General features: G+C 41.5%; 1 protein-coding gene across 1 annotated transcript in view; it reads left to right on the plus strand.

The window, feature by feature from the left end:
- The first annotated feature begins 9,448 nt into the window (after positions 1 to 9,448).
- tmod4 (tropomodulin 4 (muscle)) overlaps positions 9,449 to 22,314 on the plus strand; it is a 30,898-nt gene continuing 18,032 nt past the window's right edge. The window contains 2 exon segments of the mRNA XM_034698162.1: positions 9,449 to 9,706; positions 22,117 to 22,294. Coding sequence (XP_034554053.1) covers positions 22,193 to 22,294 — 102 coding nt within the window. The 5' untranslated portion in view covers positions 9,449 to 9,706; positions 22,117 to 22,192.

A 22,314-nucleotide genomic window follows, 5' to 3' on the forward strand; every position in this document is an offset into this window, starting at 1 on the left:
CCTTTAATGCTGCTTTTCCAGTTTATTGCATATTATGAGCTTAAAAAGTAGTATGGGAGGTAGGGCCTTCACTTATCAGTCCCTTCTCCTTTGGAATCATCCACCAGTCAGGGTGCGGGAGGGAGACACCCTCTCTTCTTTTAGGAATAGGCTTACAACATTCCTATTGATTGCCCTTTTAATGAAAGCTGAGTCAGGCTTGGACCGGCTTTTAGGTATGCTGCTATAGGCTTGGAGAGACATGGCACACAGTCTCTCCTTCTGTCTTTTTCTACCTGTGTGCATTCATCCCATATTAATACATGAAACTAACTTTACACCTAGCGGTCTAAGCGCTACACATACAGAGGCTATCAATCAATCAATCAATCTTTATTTGTATAGCGCCAAATCACAACAAACGTTATCTCAAGACGCTTTTACAAACACAGGAGGTCTAGACCACTCTATGTCAAATTATGAACAGAGACCCAACTTCAAGACAGGATAAGACTCAGTCTGACCCCACCTTAATCCATCATGAGCATTGCACCTCGCAGTATTTAGCTAGTTACAGCGGCAAGGAAAAAACTTCCTTCTAACAGGCAGAAACCTCCAGGAGAACCAGACTCATGTTAGACAGCCATCTGCCTCGACCGAGTTGGGTCTGGAAAGATGGATAGAGGGGAGTAAGAGAGAGAGGGAGCGGTGATAGTGATGAGACGAGTAGTAGTAGCTGTTGCCGCTGGAGTCTGGAACGTCCACAGCAGGAGGAACCTACGAGACAAGGGAGCTCAGGGACTCCAGAAAGGTCTATGGTTAGTAACTTTAATGGGACAGAGAGAGTTAAAGTAAGTGATGAAGGGGTTGGGGGGAAGGGGATGAGCTAGGATCCCAGTGTGTCAGTGCACCAGTTCCCCCGGCAGTCCAAGCCTATAGCAGCATAACTAAGAGCTGGTCCAAGCCTGATCCAGCTCTAACTATAAGCTTTATCAAAAAGGAAAGTTTGAAGCCTACTCTTAAAAGTAGAGAGGGTGTCTGCCTTCCCGACCCTGACTGGTAGATGATTCCAAAGGAGAGGGGCCTGATAACTGAAGGTTCTACCTCCCATGCTATTTTTTAGAGATTTTAGGTACAACTAGCAAGCCTGCATGTTGGGAGCGTAGAGTCTAGAGGGGTAATAGGGCACTATGAGCTCTTTAAGATACGAGGGTGCCTGGTTTTTAAGGGCTTTGTAGGTTAAAAGAAGGATACAGTCCTCGTCGCAGAGGTCGCTGGTTCAACTCTCAGCTGCGACCATTTCCTGCATGTCTTCCCCCACTCTCCACTCACCACATCTTCTGCCTCTCTTCAGCTGTCCTATCAAATTAAGGCAAAAAGCTCCAAAAATATAACTTAAAAAGATCTGTCTGAGATGTTTTGAGCTCCCTTGTCCCGTAGGTTATCCTGAGATTATTGTGTTATTATGTGCCTCTACATAATGTCATGTGGACTGTTGCAAAGCAGACTCACAGTCCCTTCTTATTCAAGAAAATAACATTATTTATAATAACTTGGGGAAAAAAAATGGCCGCTCATTCTCAAAAACAAATTTCCAAACAGAGGTCTAGCTCTGAAACTTTTAAAATGTAATGACAGATGCAAAGTAGACAGTGGATCCACCCCTCCTTCCTCCTTCCTCTCCACGCCTATTCTTGTTAATTATGATTGAGAGGTTTGTTGTGCTCAAACAAAGGAAAGTTATTATGAAGTGTTGCAGAGTCATTTTCATTTCTACTTTGAAAATTTCCCCAGACTGTACTTTTTTTTTATATAGCTTTATGAGTTGATATCCTTCTTAGAAAGTAGTCTGAGTGATAAAAGTCTGGGGTGATTTCTGCAGGTAATGTTTTGGGAAATTTCCTGAGCAGCACAACATTATCATGTCTTTGTGATCATGTGCATATATTTATTTCTTCTCTCTTGCTTTTCCTCAACAGTAGTTTGAAACCCATCCCCCCCCTTCAGGTTTCAGACACCTGTCATTCACATGCAAATACAGCAGATGCAGCAGATCCCAGCAGACGGTTTGAACAGGAATGTGCAGGCTTGCTAAAACAGAGTGCACAAAAAGTGCTTGTTTGACAGAAATGTAAGGTACACAAAGTGTGAGAACTCAATGTGTGTTTACCTCAATGCACTCGCTCTGGGTGATGCAGAAAGATTACATCCACTGCTACAAAAAGAAAATGAAAACACCGAACACACCTTTGTTTGTTGTCAGTGTAATCTCTATGGTGCTGCACGGTGAGTAAGGAAAGAGAGAACAGAATGTTGTCAGGTATTTCTTCAACTCAACGAAAGAGTATGTGAGGCATCTGTCAGAGATCACAGAGATGATTGACACTAGAAGACATCCCTTGACTGAACCATACACCTTCTTACAATCACATTTATAGAGATCTGTCACTGTTGAACTCTTACAAGTTGTGATTCTGTTTGATTATTATGATCTTAAAAAGTAGTATGGGAGGTAGGGCATTCAGTGAGCAAGCCCTTCTCCTTTTGAATCATCCACCAGTCAGGGTGCGGGAAGGAGACACCCATTCTTCTTAGAATAGGCTTATAACATTCCTTTTGATTGCCCTTTTAATGAAGGCTGAGTCAGGCTTGGAGCGGCTTTTAGGTATGCTGCTATAGGCTTGGAGAGACGTGACAAACAGTCTCTCCTTCTGCCTTTCTCTATCTGTGTGCATTCATCCCATATTAATACATGTGACTAACTTTAAATCTTCATATCCTATCGACTTTACTATGCAGACATCTTGCTGAGATCTTTTGAGCTCCCTTGTCCCGTAGGTGGGCTGCACGGTGGTGCAGTGGGTAGCGCTGTTGCCTCACAGTTAGAAGGTTCCTGGTTCAAATCCCTGGCCGGGCGGGTGCCTTTCTGTGTGGAGTTTGCATGTTCTCCCCGTGCATGCGTGGGTTCTCTCCGGGTACTCCGGCTTCCTCCCACAATCCAAAAACATGCTCAGGTTGATTGATCACTCTAAATTGCCCCGTAGGTGTGAGTGTGTGCGTGAATGGTTGTCTGTCTCTCTGTGTTAGCCCTGTGATAGGTTGGCGACCTGTCCAGGGTGTACTCTGCCTTCCGCCCGAAGCCAGCTGGGATAGGCTCCAGCCCCCCCTGACCCCTAACGGGATAAGCGGTTGAGATAATGGATGGATGGATGTCCCGTAGGTTGATTGCTTGATTTGTTATTATTTGCAGAACATGACTGAACCCTACACCTTCTAACAATCACATTGAAAGAGATCCATCACTGTTGAACTCTTACAAGTTGAAGTGATTTTCTCACAGCACCAGAACAAGCTTGACCCAACCCCTTCAGAAATTATTTGTAAGCAGCATTCTTAATAAAATGACGTATTTATTCCCCCCGTAAATGAGCTCACTGTTGCTCGTAGCACATCTTGTTTTTCTCATGCAGCCCTCTGGCTCGTTTTTTTAACCCACTTGCCAAACACTGGAGGGCATTGTACAGTCAAAACACAGGGGTTGCCTGTGTGAAGGCAATGATTTCATAAGAACTGCAGAGAGGCTGTTTACATCGTCTGCGCCTGCCTGCTGCCACCTAGTGGACGAAGAAGAGGAGGGGGTTGGGTGAATGTGCAGAGTCTTGTTCACAATGTAAGAAGGTAAGACTTTGTAATTGGGAAAGTAAAGACAGGAACACGACTCTTTTCTCAATGAGATGAAAATGTAAGAGGGTTTTTTTCTAAATTGCACTGGATGGACACGTTGAGTTTGCAAGAAATGATGTAAAAGTACAGATTCTCTGTTAAGGGGAATATCAGTATTGCATGCTACTTCTTAAAGGTGCAGTGTGTTGTATTTAGCTGATTGTGGAAAAACAGACTTGGTAGAAATGTAATATGATATTCATAAGTATGTTTAAATGAGTGTTTAATCACCTGAATATAAAAATGATTTTGTTTTTGGAAGCTTAAAAAGACTTTTGAGGAGCGGGTCCTTAAAGGTTGGTAAATATTCCCATTTCTGCACACTGTACCTTTAAATAAAAAAGACCCAGGATTCCTGGATTCATGTTGTTGCTATCTGATATGATCAGGGGATTTTTGCAACCCTTCCACATGATTGAAAATGTGATGAAAAAAAGGAATTATTGACTTAAAAAATAGCAAATGCCCTGAAAGAGTTCACACACAGTTCAGTACTTACTTGATCAGAGGGTTAAATTAAGATTTTAAAAGATGTGTGAGGTTCTGAAAGATTCAGCTTGTCAGATTTAAAGCTTCAACAAATAAATGAAACATTATGGGAAGATGTCAAAGCAGGTGAAGTGATAAAATAGAGTTGAAATGACTTAAAACAATAAACTCAGTGTTGGAGCTTTTTACATTGTTTCATATATTCGATTATGAATTAATGTATTGTTATTTCATTTAAGGTAATTATAGGATTAACTTTGATACCTTAGGTGTCATTAATATATTTCGTTACTCTCTTTTACTGGTTGATAGTCTTGCACTGGGTGACGTGTATATAGATGGGCAGGTAAGATAGGAGAGGCAGACACAGGGGACAAGGTGAATGTTTTTGTTCCCTTTTGTTTGAGAGAAGCTTTTTTGTTGTTGTACAATAAACCACCAAAATACTGCAGACTTGGCTGGACATTGGCAATCTTTGGACACCGTGTAGGATCCACTCTCTCAGTGCCCCATGGTTGGTATTTGATTTGAGTTTTGAGTCTTGAGAGAGAGCGACTCTTTCATCATTCCTAAATAATTCAGCAAGTATGTGGGTAGAGCTAACTAGCCAGATTCAAACCACTGGTATACCAAATAAGGTTACATATAGTAAAAGGTTGAAGTAACTTTGGGGCGCTGATTTGGCCCAATGGTTAAGTCATGCACCCCATGTACAGAGGCTTTGGTCCTCAAGCGGTCGGCCCAAGTCCGACTCCAACCCTCCCTGCTCTCTCTCCTGGTTTCCTGCTCTTCCCTCTGTCCTCTCCTCTCTCTGAATAAAGACATAAAAGCACAAAACTACAACTTAGAAAAAACTTGGAGTAACTTTCTGACAGTTTCTTGATGGAAAACTTATAAAATAATTGAAATATGTCATTAGCTCCGCTGTAACTTTACACAATGCAAACAACAACCTCTAAACTTTCTCAATATTTAATCCATTTGTACTTTCTGTTGAATTTTGCTAAAATCTTGATTGAACTTTTATCCCTTCACTGTGGAAAAGCATTTTGCATGTCTTAAAAAGACTTTTAATGTTTCCCAGAGGAAAGTTTTACTGCTCAAGGCTTTCTCTTCTAAGTATCCAGAGACAAAATTGATATTCTCACTTCAGCCTCATTCAAGTTTCAAATTGTTCTCATTAGTTTCTCCTAAAATTCACTTGGAGAAAAGGTTGAGACCATGACATGAGTCTTATTTGAGACTTAAGTGAGAGATCTCATTAATGGCTAATTTTCTTCTCTTTTTTAAGACATATTTTTGGCCTTTTTGCCTTTATTTGACAGGACAGCTGAAGAGAGACAGGAAATGTGGGGAGTAGTGAGCGGGGGAAGACATGCAGGAAATGGTCCACCAACCGGGAATCAAACCGGGGACCCCTGTGACGAGGACTGTAGCCTCTGTATGTGGGGCACTTAGACCGCTAGGCCACCAGTGCCCAAAATAATCCACCCCTTTAATTATAATAATCTGGCTAAATCTGGTCAGCTCTTTAGAGGCCCATATTTTAAATAAATGGTCTGTCATACCTGGGATGAAATCTCTATCTTTTGCAATTTCTCTCAAATCCACTAAATCTTTGTGAAGTTGTTTTGTTCCAAACAGACTTGTAAAGGAAGGACCAGACTGTGAAGTCAAAGAAGAGATCCTTTCACATCTAAATATCTGATCTTGCAAGTAGTTCAAATGTTTTAATGAGAATTGTAAGTTTGTGGACACCCATAGGAAAATAAATTTAGAGAGGAGATCTCAAAAGTGTTTCATTTCTGTCTCCTAGACAACAATGAGATCTGTTTGAAAGCAAAATGAGACTACAGCTTATGTCTCCTGTTTCTCATTCTTGCCTCCAGACAGAAGTTGCATAAAGTCTCAGCTTAGTCTCCCTTTCAGTTCAAAATGAGATCTGGTCTGAATCTGAAATGATTCTCAGGTATTTCTCAAGTCCTTTTGAGCTCAGGTGGAGAAATCAGGGAGCTCTTTCAGTTGTCAGGTGGCCTAGCGGACTAAGCGCCCCATATACAGAGGCTACAGTCCTCATTGTAGGGGTCGCCGGTTTGATTCCCGGATGGTCGTCCATTTCCTGCATGCCTTCCCCCCGCTCACTACTTTTCAGCTGTCCTGCCAAATAAAAGGCAAAGAGGCCAAAATATATTTTAAAAAAGAGAAGAAAATTAGCCATTAATGAGATCTCTCATTTAAGTCTCAAATAAGACTCATGTCATGGTCTCAACTATTTCTCCTAGTGAATTTTAGGAGAAACTAATGAGAACACTTTGAAACTTGAATGAGGCTGAAGTGAGAATCTCAATTTTGTCTCCAGAGACTTAGAAGAGAAAGCCTTGAGCAGTAAAATTTTCCTCTGGGCAATTACATTGTTATCTTAATTTTGCAGGGCACTATAAATGTTCATGAAAAGATGAGCTCAGGCTCTGTCTTTGCTCCATCTGAGCTCAACTTGAGACACAAAAACTGAGTCTGACAGAAACAAATGGATGAGGTTAGATTGAGACAATTGAGAGAGCTCCCTGATTTCTCCACCTGAGCTCAAAAGGAGTCACAACACCTGAGAAATACCTGGGAATCATTTCAGATTCTGACTAGATCTCCTTTTGAACTGAAAGGGAGACTAAGCTGAGACTTTATGCAACTTCTTTTTCTGGAGGCAAGAATGAGAAACAGGAGACATAAGCTATAGTCTCATTTTGCTTTCAAACAGATCTCATTGTTGTCTAGGAGACAGAAATGAAACACTTTTGAGATCTCCTCTCTAAATTTATTTTCCTCTGGGGTTTCCTCATCTTCAAAACAACAACCCAACCTAATGTTGTCTTTGTCAACTGGGACAGTGAAGTTAAACCTGCTGATTAGTGTTTTAAGTTTCCCCAACAGCTCACATTTGTTCTCAAGGATTAACCTAGTTCTCCTGATGCAATGTGTTTTCATTAACTGTAATTCAACACAAAGTTAGATCTAGGCCAGTCTAGAACTGGATCAACCAGATCCAGGACTGAACATCTGTGTTGGAGAGCAGGGTGTTTATTTTTCAGATCAACACTTACAGCGTATTCTTCAACAACAAGAGCTGATAGAGCTGAGTAAATAATACTACAGGAGGGTTTCCTACTGTTCTGAGAAGAGTTGAACTTCAGGGAAAGACAAATAATGAAGTGACAACTAGTGTGAGAAAGAAAAACAGCAATCAGAGAAGAGAGAGACCAGCGTTTTAAAGTCTCTCTGCTTTGTTTTGAATGGAGAGCTTGGAGACAGTTATTCTACACATGCCTCACTCTAACATGACCTCATGTGCCCACTTATATTCTCCCACTTTTTGAATTGCCTGGCCACTAAGAGGTGCTATACACAGCAACAAGCTAGTAAACCCACTGTGTCATGATGCTAATGTGTTGGTTGCACATTAGCATTAATTGCTAAGTAATTCATCAGGCAGGTGTGGAGCTGCATTCTTTGGAGTCATGTTTATCTGAAGAATGCGAGTGCAGAATGTTCTCTCCATGAAGCTTCTTGTCTGTTCAGTAAGTTGCTGTGTTCCTCTGAAGTTTGGAGCTGGATGGGTTGTGTGAGTCTAGTTTTTTCAGAGCTAGCTGGAAAAACACTTAAGGTTGGAATTGGAGAATAGACCACATGCAGTTTGAACTGTGAAAACATAATTCTTAGAGGTATCTAATAATGATGATAGGACTACAGGGGTGTCAAACTAATTTCAGTTCAGGGTGTCAAAACTAATTGCAGCCTGAGTTGATCTCAAGTGGGCCAGATCAGTCAAATCATAAGATACTAACCTGTAAATAACGACAACTCCAAATTTTTCCCTTAGTTTTTAAAAAAAACACTTTTTATTTAGTAGTTTTCACACAAAAAAACAACAACAAGGAAACAAAACAAAGACGTGGCAGCATGCCAGCATTGGAGGAGTTTTCTTATATATATAAGACTATCTTCTGTAAGTTAACAGCTCATTTTTAACTCATCCTTGAGTATAGGATTTGATACCCAATGCAGAAACACACTTTAAAGAAGATGTACAAATAAAAAGATCTACAACGTCGACAAGAATAAACAGAAAAAATAAAAAAAATAAATAAAAAAGGGAAAAAGAAATAAAGAAATAAAATAAAAGTAAATACATAAAGGAAATTTAAATCAGATTGTATTTAGACCTGGATATGTATGTATTTTATTTATATATATATATTTATATAAATATTTCCCTTAGTTTTAGCGCAAAAAAAAGTACAAGTACATTCTGAAAATGTTCACATTTAATGAACTATCTTTTTACATAAACAGCTCTTGTATCTTTCGCCATGATGAGTCTCACAGTGGGCCAAATATGATATTCTTTAAACCCTGAAACCTGCTGTGAACACACCAAACACACAGGTTTCTTATCCCTTGCCACACAGTGTGTAATGTTAACAGCAAAAGAACAGATAGATTATAATAATGAAGAAGGTAAAGTTGACTATAATGGACTCAGCTGCTCCAGCATGAACAGTTTGCCTGCTGGACAGTGTTTGTATGAAGGGTGTAGTGCTAGTGCTAGTAGTGAAGGAGCGCACCTATGACGCATGTACATGTATGGTAAGCACATGCACGATATGAGGCTCCTTTCAAAAATAGTGGATCCACCGCTTCTACTGTCACAAGTTTACATATAAGTAAACTTTAGTGTTGATTGGATCTTGAAGTGCTCCAAAAAGTCTATGAAATTCGACCAGATTAAGCAAACTGCAAATATAAGTCTTGCAAAGTCATCCTGCGGGCCGGATTGGAACCTCTGGTGGGCCGGTTTTGGCCCGCAGGCCGTATGTTTGACACCCCTGGTCTACATGATTGGTCATCCCAACATGGGAACAAAGGGGCGACTCAAACAGCTGCTGATTTATTGATTTTCACCCTTTGTTATGTCTATGCACTGAACATTAATGCTTAAACAGGGTTGTGAACATATCATCATGGAACTCTAAAATTAAAGAAGTTAAAAACAGCATGCAGTGACTTTCTCATCTTTAAAGTCTCCAAATTTAAGATAAAACTCAATGTGTGTACATCCCAGCTCACACCACTAGATGTCCTCCTCCTCTTCCTGTCCGCCTGCTCTCTCTCTCTGTTTTAATTGAATGACTGATGAGCAAATGAGTTCATGCCTCACTTCACTCAAACCCCCTCCTCCTCCTGCTCTCACCCTCTACCTCCCCCCTCTTCTCCCCCACAGCCAAAATAATAAAATGCTGACTTCTCAAAGTGCCCAACATCAGTATGCCTGTCTCAGCATAGCAGCCCCCAGGCCTGACATACAGGAGAGAGAGAGGGAGAGAGAGAGAGAGAGAGGTAGGAAGAGATAGAGAGAAAGAGAGAGAGGGGAGGGGGTAAGAAAAAAGAGAAACAACTTTCTCTGGTTTCTAACTGCAGGCTCTGCCTCGCCGAGGGGCTTCAGCACTGCGCTTCTGTGAAGGTAGGTGTGAGGCTGCGTCCTCCTGTCTCTGCTGCTCTGTGTGTGTGTGTGTGAGGGGGTTCTTTGGGGGGAGTCCTGAGGGCATGTTGGGGTGATCCACGCTGTAATCTTTCTGCCTGGGTTCCCTCTTCCTCTGGGGTTCACCTTTTTTTTTTAGACAGAGCTTTGTGTTTGTGGATTACTGTCATAAAGCAGAAACACTGCTGGCTGATGTGTGAACTGTTGATTTAGTGACTTTGAAAATCTGGATTTTATTCCATGTTGATGCTGAAACGCTCAATTTGTGCGACTTTGTGGGAAAGCTTGTGCACAATTTGAAACACTGTCACTCACATGAAGCTATCAGTGTGGCATGTGGAGGGGTTAAGCCATCCAATAACTGTCCATTGCTGTGCGGGCAATTTGTCACAGAGGATTTGGAGATGTGTCCTCAGGGGACTATAGAATCTAACATCTGAGGAGGACGTGTGAAGTTTGCTTTCTGTGTGCACATCCCTCCATTTGACATTTCTATGTGACACTGGATTAAATGGATGCCTTCATTGTGCAGATATGTTTCAGTTTGAACGCAGAAAAGTTGTTTTATTGATCTAACATGTCATGCACCACCTGAAAAAGAATCTGCATGACTTTAAAAACAACACCACTTGTTCCTTCTTCATGTGTTTTTGCAACACCGCTCTGCAGAAGCTCAATATTGTCCAACCTTTTTTGTTTAAAGGCAAAATCTGAACGTACAAATTGTTCTCTGGGCCTCAAAATGTTCCTCAGAGTCAGCCTCAAGAAGAAGCAACCCAAGCCGGGATGGATTCACACGGCTGGAAGTAGCTGACTTGAGAAGCTAAAATTAATCTGAGGGCAGATCTTGGAATGTTACACTCGGGCGGTAAGACGCAAAGAAGGCGACCTGTGGAGAGTGACAAATCTTCTGAGCTGTCGGTGGCAACTTGAGGCAAAAAAAGAAACCTCTCCACTTCTGCTACCAACAACACAAATACACACACACACACACACACACACACACTGTACAGGACCTCTCTGCCCAACAAGAGGACAGAGATAAAACAAAGAGAAATGACTTCCCGGTTTATTTTCTGCAGGGATAAAAACAAACGCCCTGGCACAGTGTAAATCATCCTGAGCATTTATGGGTGTATAACCTTTGTCCCTGTGAAATCTAAACCCTTGTAATGGTGTTTGACTTGTAAAACACACACTCACTCCTCACTGCTTCTAACATTTTGAAATAGAAGCCCTTGATGGCTCACATGCGGGTGAATCATCCTTTTATTGGATGTATCTCTAAAGTAAGAACCCGTGTGCTACAGAACCATGCACCTCCAGTGTGTTTGTTCTTCACATGACTTTATAAATGAATCAGACTTAAGTGCAAGCCTTGCAATCTCTGAATACTCAAACTGCTGCGACCGAATTCCTCGCGCACACGCCGGCAGGAACTCGACAGATGGCCGCAGATTGGAGGACCAAATTGGTGGCAATAATCAGGGCGGTCGGAGCAGCTGTCCGAGCCATTTGCTTCGTGACATTTCTGATGTGTTAGTCGTTTACATGATGCATCCCATTAACACCTTACACAGCTAAGATTCAGTCACATTAAACGTCCGTATTGAGGATTCGTGCCCTGCGTTTGTGACGGACAGATTCAAGCATGTGGTCCCTGTGGTGGTGTGATCTGCAGGTCAGAGTTCACCTCTGAACAAACGGGTGTTAGTCAGTCAACAGTGAGGTGTCAGGTTCAGGAAAGGGGGTATTTTTTTATACATGACCCACTTCTGAAGTGACACGGTGACTGTTTTAGAAAACTAATGTGACTGTGCTGTTAATCTGGCACGCAGCACGGCTTTATCAATCAGGGATATGTGCTCCTCTGTCTTCAGACATACTGAAGCCACCCTTACAAATAATGGATTTTAATTGGAGCATGATTCCCAAAAGATCTCACCTTAAAGGTCCTGTGAGGAACTTTTGTTTTGCATCGATTCTGGCGCCCCCCTTGTGGACAAAGTGATACCTCTTATCTCTTGTCCTGTACATGCAAAAGTAGTGTTTTCAACAAAATCCTTATCCTGTTGTGTTCAACAGTCAACTTTATCAGGCAGTGTCATTATTTTCCATGAAAACAGTCAAATGAAGGCTGTTTCTGAAGCAAGATGTCCATCATCTGGTCTGACACCTACCCCCCAGGGCGGTTTCAGGCATTAAAAATTACAACAGAGAAGGTGCCAGTGTTGTTGCTGATGGACTTGTTTGCTATTGAAGGTCATAAAGAGGCATCAGTATCATTTTCAGTCTATTTCTCGGTCATTTCCAAACTCCTCATAGGGCCTTTAAACTTTGACCTTAATGCTCATGCTGTAGAAGTTTCTTTCTCAAGCTTTTAATGCAACCTGCATAATTCAGCTGATTATGGTAGGACTTCCTGGTGTTTTTATGTAATCATTTTGACATAATGAAAGTGTGAGTGTATCTTATTCTTGCATTATCTAAATGCAATGCAGCCTCCGTCCTTTTAAAGGGCGCCAACATGCTTGTTTTAGCTTCCTTGCACTGGCTTCCTGTATGTTTTAGAAATGACTTTAAGATTTCACTGGTTACTTTTAAAGCTCTACATGGACTCACTCCTAGCTTTCAGTTCCTTATGAGCCAACACGTGCATTGAGCAGTGGGCAGGCTGGGGTCAAGGGTGTTGTCAGAGAGACACATTCAACTCTGACAAAAGAGACTGAGAAGGGCGAGGACCGGCTGAGAACAAACTGGCGAAACATCAGTGCATCCCTTTATACTAGACATATATACTACTGTGTACTATATCAACATGCAGACTGACAGCAGCTGATTGGATGTTTACACTCAACATGAGTCCCTGAGTCCCTTAGCGCTCTAAGGGACTGGAACCAAGTGCCACATGCATGTGTTTCGTCTGTAACATCGGCGTGTACCGGAGCTTTTTTTTATTGTATAATATTAGTTTGGTGTGGAGGGGGGGGGGCACAGAGGGGGTCCAGGTTCAGTTTTACTGGGGCACTGGCCCCTGTTGGCCCCTCCCCAGAACCGCCACTGGCATTGAGGTCCTCTGGCAGAGGTATGTTGTGCATTCCAAATACAACAAGACCCAAAGAATCTCAAATTTTTCACCAGACTTGATGAGTGTGTTGGGTTTGGGGAACTTTGGGGCATGTTAAAGGCTGCAAATATGCGATCTCGTAGGCGGAATAATAATATTATTTATGATGATAATAATCTTTAGGGCAGGGGTGTCCAAACTTTTTTCAAAGAGGGCCACATATGATGTTGTCAGAATACTTCAGGGCCAGTGGCTCCTACTGAGACTTTGGAATCATAAAAGTTATATGTGAAATATTTATTTAATAACAATTATTTTACATTTTTTTTCTCAATAAATCAGTAACTAGGAAGTCCTCAGTTCTCCACAAGTCATGTAAACATTAGCAAACTTTATCTTCTTGTGTAGAATGTTTTTCCTTCGGGTCGGGCAATGTGGGGAAAAATATTGTCTCATTATTTTCCTATGGCAGGATCATGATCTGGATTTCATCACACTTCTATTCCATGTTGTTTTTAAGACTTTTCTGACCAGCAGACAACATATTAAGAACTAAATAATTCTTGTCCTGCATTCTGAACTATTTTTTATCCACCAAATTTTGCCTTTTCTGCACAATTTCATAATTTAGATCTTGTCTTATGTCCTCTTTTGTGTCTTCTGTACTTTTAGTGTTCATCAAGAACATTTTCACATCATGATGAAAACATTAATTTGAAAACATTTCAGCTTTAAGAGTTCTTGTGTTTCCTCCTAATTATATTCCTGCAGAATATCCAGAGCTTTGAATTTATAAAAGTAGTCCATATGAAGCTTTTTGAGACATTTTTGGATTGACTTTAGTTTTGTGTGTGCGCTTGAAAGAAACTACAAATGTACAGATGATTCAGAATGTGATTCATTTCTGTGCTATAATAACACATTTTAAGATGGAAGCTTGGGCCATAATTAAATGGACCTTGGGCCGCAATTACTACTAGTACTTTGGACACCCCTGCTTTAGGGTTTCTAAAGGGCCTCGCTGCCACTGTGTGTCAGTACTCAGGCCCTGAAAATGAAAACAAAAGGGGACAGGGTGTTTGCAGTGAGGGGTTCAACACTTTGGAACCATCTGCCTGAGGAGATCAGGTCTGCTGAGTTTTTTCCCTCCCTTCTTCCTTGATTTATGTAGCACTTACAGCCTAACTGGGTTGGGATGAGCTCTAGCACCAACAGGCTTCTCACCCCAGCTCCCCTAACACCTCTCTGTTTTCCTTCCCTTGTTGCATGCTGTAACGATGGGCATGGAGGAGGATGTTTTTGGGATGATGGCGCTAACTGTAGAGCCTCCCTGAGGTGTCGTGGACCTAACTTAGAGAAGGAAGATGCCCACTTGATGACTCCTGGCTCATGCTGCCCATCTACCCCCATTTATCTTCATGTTTGTGTTATCAGGGGCATCGAGGGTCATGTGGCTCTTCAGTAGGGCGTTAATGGGATGGGTCTCCTCCCTGAGCACTTATCATTTTCCTCAGTGCACAAATATCTTGTGCTTATTTGCAAAGTTATTCTTATTCATTTGACTTTCTCTGGTGAAATGTTGACGACTGTATTTATAACACAAAGTAATTAGTTTACACTTTGGTGTGCAGGAAGTGGAGATTTCAGACCCTTACTGTCGTCACTTTAAGGGCTGCTGTTGGGCGAGAATCATTGGGTGCTTGGATGGCAGAGGGTGAAGTTGTTCCAGGAATTATAAATACAGAGTATGATATTGGATGCTCAGGTCCCAGAGATACAATGGGAGAGCTCGAATCCTGGGAAGAGTGAAATCACGTACACGTCCTTTAATTCAAGTTTAAGCCTCAGATTTCAGTCTCTTTTTAATCCTTTGGTTGTACTGACAAATAGGCAATTGATGTTGTCAAATGAAAGTTGAATTGTTGGTTGCAGCCCTAGAAATGCATGATTGCACTGAATGATTGATGATGAGTGCACATGTGTGATACTCCCTTCTGGCAAACTTTGCTTTCAGCTTGGTTTTGCAGTTTTCTCAGAATCAAGGCTCCAAAAACATCTCCATCTCTTGTTGTGTCTTGTTGTCCTCCGCTGATCTGATGACGTTTATCTCAAGAGAACGCTAAAATAATAAACTGATGATGACAAATTCTGCTCCAACTTGTCAAAGAGAGTCACATGTAGACCTCGTGTCTCTGCTTTAGAAAGTGAACAACTTGTTCCAGGTCCCGACTGAAGAAACATGACTCCATGAGCTAAGAGAACTTTAAACCTGAGTCAAAAATCTGCCCTGGCAAACTCTCAGATGTGGTTTGAGCTGATAAAGATAGCGTACAGTAGATTTCATTAATCAAGCCTCCATTCAAACACAGACGGACATTTATTACCAGGCTCAGCTCATGTCACGTCTCTCATAAAGACACAGACTGCAGGTGCAGGAGATGGATGAGACTTAAAGTGGAAAAAGAAATGTCTGCGGCCAGCTGGCGTCGGCAGGTGACAGCCGCCCCTCCCACTTTGTTTTGATCGGCATAGACACTCTGCAGGGGGACTGCCGGGGACAGATGCACATTCACAAACGTCCAGTCTGTTTCCAGTGTGGTCCCAGGGCTTCCTGGTATGTGGAACGTGCCAAATGAAATGTCAAAACAAATCTGAATAGTGTTGGTCAGAGGGTCATTGTCTCCACTCTGCCAACATGCATCATGCACAGGTTTTAATTCACTTCTGATGCAATATCACAAATAAAAGTAAGACATTCTTTGCCTCTTTAACCAGCAGGCTGCCGTACGCAGACGTCCGCGCCCTCACTGTCAGCTCAAGTGTCAGGAAAGAGCCGTGTGTTTAACTCAACAATAAGCACGGCTCAAAGGCTTCATGGAGGTAAATCACATGAGCCTTGTTTGGATGGAGCCTGCTGCTGCTACGTTCACTTCTTAATGCACACATGGAAAAAAAAAGTTCCACTTTCATTGTGATGGCATACGGGAAGATAAAGACATGAAATCAGAGATGCTCTGATGTAAAGATTGAACATCGGCACCTGCTGGTATTTACTCTGTTGACAGACTTCTGCCTATCTTCAATAATGTGCTGTGCATTGATGACAGTAGTTGATACCTAACTGGTGATTCAGAGAGGAGGGTTTGTATTGGTCAGCAGGAGTCACCTGTTGGACAAACTCTGATTTGTTTTCATGGTCAAAGGAGAAAGAAATGTCTGTGGTGTGGGAGTGATACAATGTCTCTGAGTGAGAGCAGGGACATGCAAGTTTGGAAGACAAGTTCCAAGAACTTTTTTAGAGGAGGGACTTTTGACAACAAATCAAATACATCAAAAGCTCCTTTGAGCCAAGAAGTTGGTTGCGATGAGGTGAAAACAAGAACTGGATCCTCACTTTCCTAGATATAGTTTAGCTTCCACTGCTCGGATGATCACGGTTAAAGAGTGTAATGTTGAAATGTGGACTTCATTTACTGAAAAACTGAAAGAACAGATCTAGCCTCTCTTAGGATCTGTGTTGTGGTCTGATGCAGCTGGTGGTCTCAGTTTGTTCTGGGGTGGGTTTTTATTTATTTCAATTTTATATTATTTTATTCCATTTATTTATGTATTTATTTTATTTCATGTGTGTGTACATTTATGTATGAATATCCTAACTTAAATTTGTGTGTGGCTGCTTATCCGTTGTACCTACTTGCTAATGTGAAAGTGATTACAATATACACTTTTTGCCATTTTTCCAAAAAAAATATTATGAAAAGATTTGATTTAAAACAAAAAGATCATTTGAAAAAAATAATTTCAAACCAATAAAAACATCTTTTTTTTTTTTTTTTACTTATATTTTAGTTGCTTTTCTTGGTGAGGTTACATCAAAATAAACACATTAAACAAACTTTGGTGTCAGTTAACAAACATTAGTGTAGCCTCCTTTAAAATAGTCCATTCTCTTCAGACTGTTTGATGGGTTATAAAGTCAGTCCATTTTTTCCAGTTTTCTTGGCAGGCAGATTGTTGAAGTCTTAGATTGTCTGTTAAGTTCTTCATATCGTGTAGTTTTTCAACAATGTCCAACCAGTTTCTCTGAGTGGGGGGGTCCTCCATACACCACTTTCTTGTTATTGCCTTCTTTGATGCCACTAGTAGTATTCCACAATAAAAACATCTTTATCAGCTATCAGCTACAGTAATGTTTAATGTTTAGTCCTTTACAGGACTCCCTAAAAAGTCCATCAGGCGGCTGCAGCTCATACAGAATGCTGCTGCTCGAGTCCTAACAAGGACCAAAAAAGTAGACCACATTACTCCAGTTCTTAGATCTCTACACTGGCTTCCTGTCTGTCAGAGAATAGACTTTAAAATCCTGCTGATGGTTTATAAAGCACTGAATGGTTTAGGCTGATCTGCTACTACTTTATGAACCACCTCGACCTCTGAGGTCATCAGGTACTGGTCTGCTTTCAGTCCCTAGAGTCAGAACGAAACATGGTGAAGCAGCGTTTAGTCATTATGCACCACATATCTGGTTCACACTCCCTGAAAGCTGCAGGTCTGCTCCAACTCTCACCTCTTTTAAATCAAAGACTAAGACTTTCTTATTTACCTCTGCCTTCCTATCTTAGATTATTTTAACCCACTTTAAATTAAAATTTTAATGTAATGTTTAATATATTTCTAATTTTCCATTTCTTTTCTGTTTTATCATATTTGTCATTTTAATTATGTTCTTTTATGCATGTCTGAATGTCTCCAATGCTTTTAATGTTTTAATGTAAAGCACATTGAGTTGCCCTTGTGTATGAAATGTGCTATACAAATAAAGCTGCCTTGCCTTGCCTTGCCTTAAAACTCCAGTATCAGTGTTGGCCTTGATTTCAATCGGTGCATCTTTGCATGAAGCACCATGCTTTTCAAAATCAACACTATAATGTGCAAAATGAGGGAGCTACTTCATCTCTTTCTGCATGTAAAACATGCCGTATTTAGTGTTTTGTAACGCTGTAACATGACTTCTGTGTCCTCACCTACTGTATCAGACATTATAGTGAATGTTTGTGGTAAGGTGGCTGCTGAGGGTTTTAAGTTTGAGGATGTATGGTGATGAATTGGCTGCCAAGCAGGTCAATTGGTTGTGCACCTGAGGGATTCTGTATTCCAGAGATGAAGACAACATATTAATGCAATGCAAACTCAAAGTTCAAAGGTCATCTAGACAAAATACGTTAAAACAAAACATCATGGATTAAAACTTAGGTAATGACAAGGTGCTCTCAGATATCCACTCAAAGGTTAAAACATCCTGACATGGTTAAAGTGCAGCATCTTATGTTAGCTTCATTTATCTGTGATTTAGCTGCAGGTTTAAAAAGGGTTTCTGTTGCAACATACTGACCCAGTGAAGAAGCATTTTGCCATGTTCAAGCCTTAACATGAAGAAACATGTTAGGAAAATGATAAAAACCATCAAATATAATTTGACAAACTTTAGACTGATAAGAAGCTGTCTTTCAGTGGATGCAGCCAAGACTTTTATGCATGCTATGATCCTTTCCCACATGTCATATTGTATCACATGCTGGGGTCAGGCTGGGGAGACGGTCATTAAACCACTTCACTCTCTGTATAAACAAACCTTAAAAATACTGGACAAAAAAACAATGCAATACCACCACTGTAGGATACTGGAGAAACATCATCTTTTGAGCTTTGAGAATTTTAAATTGTATTCAAATGTGTGTCTTGTGTATAAGATTTTAAATGGCTTGGCCCCGCCTCCGCTGCGTCAATTTATCAACTTTCGGTCAGTGGACTCCGTTAAATCAACAAGAATCTCTTCGTTCAGAAATTGCTATGTGCCCTTTCGCCGTACTGCCTTTGGGCAGTCAGCTTTTTCTGTGAAAGCCACAACTCAGTGGAACACCTTACCGGAGGACATTAAGAACAGTGAATCTCTCAGCAGCTTCAAAACCAAACTGAAAAGTCTGCTAAAGGACACTCAACACTGCAACCACTGATTTGATACTTTTAACTTGATATACATACTGTTTGTTTGTTTGTTTGTTTGTTTGTTTGTTTGTTTGTTTGATTGTGTGTGTGTGTGTGTGTGTGTGTGTGTGTGTGTGTGTGTGTGCGTGCGCGTGTGTGCGCGTGCGCTTGTGTGTGTGCAAGCAAGTGTTTTTACAATGTGATGTTTCAATTGTGACCTGCCAAGGGACTGCAGATGTAAATTAGCTTTAAGCTAACTCTGGTACAATGCATCAGATGGTGACATTTATGTTAAATATTGTACATGGTCCCTTTACAAATAAATTGAATAAATAAATAAATGTTTCATTCACCTATCTCTTCTCGGTTATGTTTTGTATGCACAGTCATCGGCAGAGATAGTAAGGAAGCAAGATGCCTCACTCCCTAGTAAACAGTGTAGTCTTTTTTCGTAGATCATTGTTGACAACGTTGACTAATTGTTGCAGCCTTAAATAGATACAAGAAACATTCAGAAGGTCAGAGGTCAACCTTTGACTAACAGAACTCCCTTCAGCAGTGAATATTAGTGTACAATAAAAATGTTTCTTTTGGATGTTATTCAAAGAGTTGGTAAATCTGACTCTTGTCGCCTGTTTTGTAGCCCGACTCTCGCAAAGTAAAACCTCTTATCCTGGATAGAAAGTGAGCCTGTGTAGACTTATCCTCCACCTGGTCCTTTGAGCGTCTGTCTCCTTCCTGTCATCCTTTAAATCTCCTCCATCTTCCTCCTCTCAGCTGTGTGATCCGGTGTTTGTGTCATTGGCTTTACGCATTAGAGCCACACAGTGTCGACGACAAGCTGCCTGACAGGAATCTCAGGAGCAGGTTTTACACAGTTTGAGCTGTCACAGAGACACCATGCAGGGATTTATGTTTCTGTACTCATGAGGCTTAAGAGGAAAACACTGAATCATGCATATTCACATATGTTTATGTTGAGTTCCTCCAATCTACCTGGTCACAGGAGAGCTGCTTCAAACACAGTGTAAACACACATTTAAAGCAGAGAGGGAAAATACTGCAGGCCTCTTTTTGATTGGTCGCAGATTTTGTTCCATTAGCTGTGAAGTGTGTATTCATGTGGCTACACACAGTCACAAGATGTGTGTATTCTGAGTCTGTGTGTGTGTGTGTCCTTGCTAATAAAGTGTAATCTGATCAGTGGGTCAGACCAAACAGACGCTACCTTGAGAGGAACAAGGTTGCGGTCACATTGTTTGTGTGTCACTAGAGCAAGACAATGCTCCTGCAGTTGAGGCTTCATGTGGATCTGGATCTTCAGTTTCTGATTGATCCTGAAGTTGTGAAATAATAACTCAACATCAGAAACTTATAAACTGATAAATGTGATTGCTGTGAATCACAGACACCCAGTCAGGCCTACAGGAACTTTCAAGATTGCTCAACAGAGGTCAGAGGGTAACATCTTTCTGTCTTGTGTTGCAAAACTCCTGCAGCACTGCCACCTGCAAAATGTTGCTCACGTTGTGGACCTGTTTCTAAAGCATTATTGCCAGTGGTGGACAGTGACAAAGTACAGTTTGTGAGTATCTGTACTTTACTTGAGTATTATTTTTGGGGGAACTTGTCACTTTTACTCCATTTGAAAGACAAATATCATCCTTTGGACTCCACTACATTTCTATCACTGCTCTACTGACTCACTACTTTAGCTTTGAAGGCAGCTGATTAATTTTCTTCTCTGAAATCAGATCCCAAAGACTGGAAACTGTTGGTGTACCTGTGTTTGGTTGTCTCAGTGGTGTAGCCGTACCTCGGTTGAGCGCGTTGTGGGACGAATAAAGGAGTATCTTATCTTATCTTAAGTAATGCAGATGTGCACTTTGTCCACCACTGTTGCACATATAACTCTGAATCTTCTTTGTTTGCAGCTTTGACTGCTAACACAAAATACAAAAATACAGCATTTGATTATTTAAAAACTACTCAGGCATGATCATGATTGCATGAGACTGTGTTTCACTTGTGTTTTAACATCCCAGCTCTCAGCAGGCGCTGTATCTCATGACGTCCTCCGCCTGCTGTCATACCTGTTTTCATGCTATCCCTGCTGGTTAAAGTTCAAGCTAATGAAAGCTCTTTAATGAGACCCTGAGTATAAATGTGATTACATGCCTGCAGTGAAACACTCCTGTTGCCATCACAGATGTTAATGGTTGCTGACATGCAGACTGGCTGAATGAGACCACAATCTGTGACCTGAACTGTGATGGGTTTTCTTTTCTGGCCAAGTTGGGATGAAATCTGGACTGAACATGAAAACATTCAACCTCACAAACCCGATAGCTGCATTACTCATACCCTGCCCTGAGTTATTGTTGTGGTATTTCTCTGTTTGAGGTCCCTGAGGTAACATTTGAACGTTCTCGTCTCTGCAGTGTGAGATAGCTTGTCGTTGATATGTGTCTTTCCATCAGCGCGTGCAGCTCTGTCCGGGTGTGTCCACTACTGTGTGTCCGTCAATGATAAATTAGGGATTGTGCCTTCCACCCCTCTCATCTCTCTGTTATTCTATTCTTAGCCGCTGTGTGGTGAGCTAAGGGTTTAGAGTTACAGAGACTTCTCCCTCTCTCTTTAACTTCTCTTCCTCGCTCTGCTTCTTTCTCCCTCTCTCTCCATCTGAGGGGCATCAGTGGGCGGTGATCTCCTCTTGTGAGCTTTAAGGTGACATGAAGGATACTGCAGCATATCTGCTCTCCTGGGTATTGGAGATGCCTTATTGGAAAAGCATCTATTATTATCAGTGCACATCATTGAAGCGCTCTGGATCAGGGAACTGATAGGCTCAATGACGTCATGGCGTGGACAGTCAGTCTAAAAATGCATGGCAGGGAGTCCCCTGGTAAAATAAGGACAAAGGGATTTATTGTTTTTATGAATCGTTTGAACCCCTCCCGGTCACACTGGTGTCCTGAGGGAGAGTTGAAACCTCTCCTGTTTGTTTTCATTTCTCTCTAATGCTGAGCGTCCAGTTAAGGCACCAAAAGCCCGGCATGACTGCAAACAGATCAGGAAAGGGATCTGCTTTTAGGAGTAGTAGCAGCATGAGCCAGGGTTAAATAATGCTAATAAAAAAGCAGGAACAACTACTGTAAAACCTTGAGTAGAGGCTTGATAGTAAAAGAGATGCAGTCTGTTTTGAAGGCTCCTTCTTGAGGAGAAGTTTGAACTCCAAGAGAAAGAGAGAAACATCCAGATGTGCTGTTTTTGATGCATGCAGATTCAAATTAAAATCACACACCTCATCTCTCCTCTCTCTCTCCCTTTCCCCCCACAGTGCTCTCTCTTGCCCAGGGTGTGCAGCGGTGTGTATGAGGGAGTGTGTGTGTATGTGAGCCGGAGCTTCAGGAGCCATGTCTGACCCCAGGGACATTGATGAGGATGCCATCCTCAAGGGCCTCAGCCCGGAGGAGCTGGACAAGCTGGAGGATGAGCTGCAGGAGATGGACCCAGAGGTACAGAGTTCATTTGTCTT

Source organism: Notolabrus celidotus, chromosome 12, assembly GCF_009762535.1.
Source record: "Notolabrus celidotus isolate fNotCel1 chromosome 12, fNotCel1.pri, whole genome shotgun sequence".
Lineage (NCBI taxonomy): Eukaryota > Metazoa > Chordata > Actinopteri > Labriformes > Labridae > Notolabrus > Notolabrus celidotus.